General features: G+C 41.1%; 1 protein-coding gene across 2 annotated transcripts in view; it reads right to left on the bottom strand.

The window, feature by feature from the left end:
• The window catches only part of LOC111861874 (WD40 repeat-containing protein SMU1), a 44,132-nt gene that overhangs the window by 28,947 nt on the left and 8,737 nt on the right, over window positions 1-6,448 (bottom strand). For both annotated transcript variants that reach the window (XM_023846812.2, XM_023846813.2), the window contains exons 4-5: window positions 5,057-5,171; window positions 1,595-1,783 (exon numbers count right to left, since the gene is read on the bottom strand). In XM_023846812.2, the coding sequence (XP_023702580.1) occupies window positions 1,595-1,783; window positions 5,057-5,171 (304 nt within the window). The remainder of the gene's footprint in view (window positions 1-1,594; window positions 1,784-5,056; window positions 5,172-6,448) is intronic.

Genomic DNA, 6,448 nt, shown 5'->3' with positions numbered 1-6,448 from the left:
AACGATATGTTGTTTCGCCAGCGTGCTGTCATCGAATTTCTTGTGAAAGAGGAAATCCCTGCTGCAGAAATTCACCAGAGACTTCAGCATGCTTATGGATGTGTGTGCATGGGTGCAAGCAGTGTTCGAAGATGGGTGAAACATTTTAAAGATGGGAACACCAGCATCGAAGATGAGCCTCGGAGTGATCATCCTCGAACAGCCTCAACTGAACGCAACAAGGAAAGAGTGGATGAGATCATTCAAGATGACAGGCGTGCGACTGTGGACACAATAGCCCAAAAACTTGGAATAGGGCATAGTGAAGTACAGGAGATGATAGAAAGCTTGGTCTATAGGAAAGTTCGTGCTCGTTGGATCCCGCGATTATTGACCGAAGACCACAGAGGTCAGCGAAAAGCCATCACCTCAGAACTGCTGCAGAGATATCAACACGAAGGCGATGATTTTTTGCTCTGTATTGTGAAAGGTGACAAAAGCTGGTTTCACCATTTCGAGCCTGAAACAAAACGGAAAGGCAGAGTATGGAATGGCACCATTTGCATTCTCCATCAAAAAAGAAGGCAAAGACAGTGCCATCAGCTGCGAAGATGATGGGCACAGTCTTCTGGGATGCAGAGGGGTTTATTCTGCTGAATTCTTGGAACCTGGGCAAACCATCAATGCTGCTCATTATGTCCAGATGCTGCACAAGCTCCGTCGTGCTTTGCGCAATAAACATCCAGGACGAAACATCATCTTGCATGACAGTGCTCACCCCCACGCCGCTCGCCTCACATTGGAAGCAATTGCAAAGATGGGGTGGGAAGTTCTTCCACACTCCTCCTATAGCCCTGATCTGGCACCCTCCGACTACCATCTTTTCAGATTTGTGAAGGATCAGCTGCATGGACGTTTTGAGACAAGGGAAGCAATTCAAAAAGCAGTGCGTCAGTGTCTTCGGGTGGCTGGCACGGAATTTTACAGAAGGGGAATTTTCAAACTCCCAGAACGCTTGGAGAAATGCGTACAAAGAAGTGGCGATTATGTGGAAAAATAAAGAAAGGTCTGTAGATTGAGGTGGTGTATTTGGTTTGTCAATAATAAAGCATCTTACTTTACAAAAAATTGTTGCTCATGACTTTCAGTATGACCCTTGTATATATGTATGTATGTATGTATGTATGTATGTATACACTGGAGGCAAGCAAGTAAGATTTAGCATGGGAAGAGATCATAAACATAGCTGGGTGTTTTCGACTGGCGGTTCAGTCTGCAGCCCCCTGCTCACGCTGGTTCCTCACTTGCAGTTTTTTCTACCCTGATGATGGAGGTTGGTTTGCACAAGATCTACATGGTGCCACATCCCAGAAGACGGCATTCTTCATATCTATATTCTCTGCATGAAATATTGTTTATATATCAACAATTACAAACATGGCTGCGGTGCATAGCTGGTCCACACTTTTATAAATGTGATCTTATGGCATGGCTCTTTTGGACTGCATTACAGTAATGTCCTCAAGTACTCACTCTATCAAGAATGTGATTGCTACACAACACTTATGCTTGAACATATACCAGCCATAGAGACAAATATGCTGAAGAGCCCCACCTGGAGGCAGAAGTCCCTGATGTTGTTGCCACTTCAGAGACTGCCCAAGCAGAGCCAGCAGACGAGACGATGGAACAACAGACACCTCTCCTGAAAGAGCCTGTGCTATGGCAGCGCGTCGCTTCTCTTTGGTGCTGCCATCTGGGTATGCCTCTCGAGGATCAAAGTATGATCGAGCCAGTAAATTCTCTGAAATGCAAAATTAATGATTATACACCGTGGGGTCTCCATATGTACCATGAAGTTCTCTAACTAACGACATTTCTCCAGGTATTTAATGAAACAGAAAATTAATCTCTTTCAAAACAAGAGCCTGCTAACTTTATACATTACCAAGTTGACTTGCTCAGATTCATATCACCTTCTCATGAGAACTTCATGTACCCCATTTTCTTACACCATTAGCTGCTGCAGAAACTAAAATTAATGAACAATGAACACATCATCTTTTCCCGTGATAGATCAACATTAAAAGCAATCAGTGTGTAAAAACAAACTAAAAATGCTGCTCCCCCCTTTCAGTATAATATAATATGAATAGAAGTTTTGCTGTCGCCAATAACCTTTAAGAGCCTAGCGACACTGTATGGAGATCTTTAAAGTGTAGCCGAGTGGCTGTGCGACACCATATGGGTATGCGCAGTCCACATGTGCGCACAGTGTTTTAAAATCTAATTTTAAGATAGAAATTCTTGTTCTACTTATATTATTTTTGGGCACCCACTTTATAAGTAGACGGTCTACCCTCCTGCGTCATCTAACTGAATGTAGAGTCCGACATTGCAATTTATGCACTTTGTCCGGACGTAACTCTGTTTCCCACACAAAGAGCACACACGACACCTCACTCTCGTATTAGAGGAAGTCGGCCTGTGATGTTGAGTGGCCTCCTCTAATCATAATGCTTATAAAACATCGCAATTTCAACTATCCACCATGGCCTCATTTCGCATGGACGAAGCCAAACTTGATAGGCTGCTGATAAATGACACCGATTCAGAATGCGGTACAGACGACTCTGAAAGTGGCGTGAAAGCAAGGGGGAAATGCAGGGCTATTCGAAGAACAGTACCTCTGTGTGGCTAGTCCAAGATATACAGTCAGAATTTCTGAAGGACAAAGTACGATAAGACTTTGCCCACACTCGTGCATACAGAAAGGTTCCGACGTGACTGGAGAATGTGCAATACAAACATAAACTTCCTCACCTTTTGCCAGATAAGACATAGTAAGACAGGATGTCAGCAGCATGCATTTATATTGCAGAAACTTTTTGTGCAGAAACTGTATGCATATTTGTGGACAGACGCTCAAAATTGGGAATTTTTTTTTTTTTGGAATCAGTGTAACAATTTTTACAGACTATAAAATCTGTAAATTATAATATCTGATTCTATATTCTTTCTAGATAAAAGCAGCGTTTATTTCGTTCGTTTATCACAAAAATTGTAGAAATCACAGCATTTTCAGTAACATGCTTACAATTTTTAATACTCTACAGTGGCGGACATTTAAATTAGCTCCGACCTGTTGCCATTATGGGAATTTAAATGGCCTGTCTCTTAAAGGAAAATGCACAACTATTAATTGTATTCAGTGTGTAAATTAATATTCTGATGTGGTTCACGATCATCTGTACAATCACAGGTTATGTTATTTTAAGTGCTGCAAGGGTGTATTAAAATGCTAGGCTAGAGCAGGCTAAATTTGACAGTATTTGTACGGATGCACCTACAGTGGTAGGTAAAACAAGGAGCAAGTCAGGAATGAAAACAGACATGACAATGTTGTGCTTGTAGCGTAACTGTAAAACAGTTTCACTGACACACGCTGCACACAGCTGAAAGCACAGACTGTCTTGTAGCACAAAAATGTGAATCCAATATTCTAGTTCAACATGAATTCATATGTGAGTATGGTGTGAAACCACCTGATGAGAAGAGCATCAGGAGATTGATTAAGCAATTTAGACGGACGAGCAATGTGGCAAAAAGCCATTCTACTAGGCGGCCTTGTAGGGCTGATGTTGTTTGTGTTAGGCAGGCTTTAATATGGACTCTGAGGAAAGCAATCTCCTCATCATGTGCAGAGTTACTGATGCCACAAATGACAGTCAACAGAATTATTCAAACTAAGGTAGTCTGGAAACTTACAGCACATGTTAAAAACAGCTTAGATCATCATTTGTGGCACATGTACAGAAATTTTGAATGTGATAATTTTGAAAGTTGTACTGTCTTCAATGATGAGGGAAAATTTCACATCCCTGGACATGGAACATTCAGAACATGAGCAGGATAGTCCTAAAGTGAACTTATGGTGTGTGCTGTGAAAAGAAAGAATCACTGGCTTGTATTTCTTTGATGAGGACATCATTACAAGGAATTCATTCCTACACATTATGCTCTTCTGAAGCTCAAGAACAACAAAAATCTTATTCTTCAACTGGACAGTGCACCTGTTCATTTTGCTCAGACTCTCTGTTGTTTGAATGTGAATTTCCATGGTTGAGGGGTATAAAGAGGAGGGTCAATTGTGGGGCCCTCTTTACCTGATTATGCTTTAGGACTTTTTTCTCTGGTGATATATGAAAGGCAAGGTGTACAGTCTAAGAATGAACATGCTGGATGAATTCAAAGTATGAATCACTGCAGAAATTTCAAATGTTAGAAAGGACATATCAGAGCTCAAATGGCAAAACATGGACCATAGCTGGGAAGTGTATAGATGGCGCCTAATTGCAAAGCATTTTGCACCTGACAACTTTTTCACTTGTGTGCAAGGAAACTGTTTCAACTGATGAATGAATGAAAACCTACAAACAACACCTTCATATCTGTTTCCATTCCTAAACACAAATGCATGAATTCCTGGAATTATTTTTGGCAGATCCTGTATTATTAGTATCTGAAAGTATTTACTTTGTTTTGAATTACCCTGCATTAATGCTGTAGTCTTCTGTGATATGATGCTGTGTGGTGTGATGCATGGGCACCAATATCCATCATCTACACTGAGGACAGACGCAGCAGCATACTACAAAATATTAGTAAGTAAGTAAGTAAGTAAAGTTATCCCTGTAACAGGCCGTGGAGGCCCATAGGGTTGTGAGATGTTGAGGTTCCCACATTTTCTAGACAATCGGCTCACAGATGGTGGCAAGGTTGTCAGCCCTTTACCCCCAAGAATGTTCCTGGTACTCATTTCTGTTAGGGGCTGAGTTGACCCCAGGGCCACAGTGCGGCTCAAAGGATTAAGTCAATTGAAAAAATCCCATGACCTCATCGGGACTTGAACCCATTGGTAACCATTTATAAAATTACACAGTATCACATTCCAGAAGATTTCAATCTCAAAGTCTCTTTTTTTTTATGAAAATGTTAGATATGCGTGAAAGCCTGTGGGTAATTTCAGCCTAGCAAGATTGACTGTTGGGAAGGAATAATGCACAGCACAACTCACCCAAGTGAATGTAACGTTCCGGTTCCTGCTGTTTCATCATGATCATGGGGTCGGTCTGTCGAAGCAATGAACGAGCTGCACCAAGCTCACGCAGCTCAATGAGCTCCAACACAACCTACAACATGATACACCAATTTCTGTACTAGCAGAACTATTGGATTTAAAGGCAACTCAACAGAAACTGTTACTTGCAACTCTCAACACACTGAAGCTGAATGGGTTGACAAACAATAGCACCCTGAACATGTGACTGGCAGGTGCTCAATACATATTTCAGCTGGGCCACCACCTATCCTGACTGAGGTTTTCTGTGGTTTTCCTCAGTCCCCCCAAAAATTATGCATGACCGTTTCTTTCCAAATCATTTATCTGTCATTCTACCATTCCGTGTTACACGGTCCAGCTAATGACAGTGTCACCAAACCAAAATTTAAAAATAAATTTAGCCTATATTTTGGTAGTGGCATTTCCTTCATTATCATGACCTGATTTTCTAATATTGCATATCAGTTACACTTCATCCATTACAGATCAACTGCCTGAACCAAGGTAGGCCCAGAATATGGAAGTGTACATCATGCTCAAACGTTGGAACCCACCCACTAGACCACAGGGTGTAATTACCCAGAACATGAATCTTCCATACTAACCTGAACATCACTTTAATTGCGATTACTGGTTCTTGGACTTTGTCCATTGGCTGGTATTCGTATGTACATATGACACAGCGTGCACATAAACTACACAACTAACAATAAGAACATACAACCAAGAGAAATAATCGACATCTTCTACCATCCGGAAGAAAAAACAACATGACCCAATGCTGGTTCACGATTTTTAACATAATAACTAATTTTTTACATACAAAAGATTTTTAATACAATTTTAAATACATAGGGAAGCTATTTTATGGAAAAGTGAACATCACATTGCGTGCAGTGGGAAACCCCAATCGAATACCCAGCAAATCATCATCATCATCAGTAATCTGTCAAGACGACAGGTCCACAGTCTCTTTCAAAACAATTCCTCCACTTAATGCGATCTAGAGCTTTCTCCTTCAAATGACAGTATCCTCTTCTGTCCCCAAGGTCATCCAGCATCTTCTTACGTCTTCTTCCTCGTCTTCTTGTCACTTCTATCCGCCCATCTATCTTTCCTTCGATAGCTTCTTTTAGAAGGCAGTTTCTGCGTAAAACATGACCAATCCAATTAGCCTTCCGTTTTCTTATTTCATGTAGGATATTCCTCTGCTCACTGACTCTAATTAACACTTCTTCATTTCTCACATAATCGGTCCAACTGATCTTCTCCATTCTTCTCCAACACCACATTTCGAAACTTTCCAGATGTTTCTGATCTACTGCCCTAAGTGTCCATGTTTCAGCC

Source organism: Cryptotermes secundus, unplaced genomic scaffold (assembly GCF_002891405.2).
Source record: "Cryptotermes secundus unplaced genomic scaffold, Csec_1.0 scaffold1258, whole genome shotgun sequence".
Classification (NCBI taxonomy): Eukaryota; Metazoa; Arthropoda; class Insecta; order Blattodea; family Kalotermitidae; genus Cryptotermes; species Cryptotermes secundus.
This window is presented reverse-complemented; position numbering and strand designations above follow the sequence as displayed.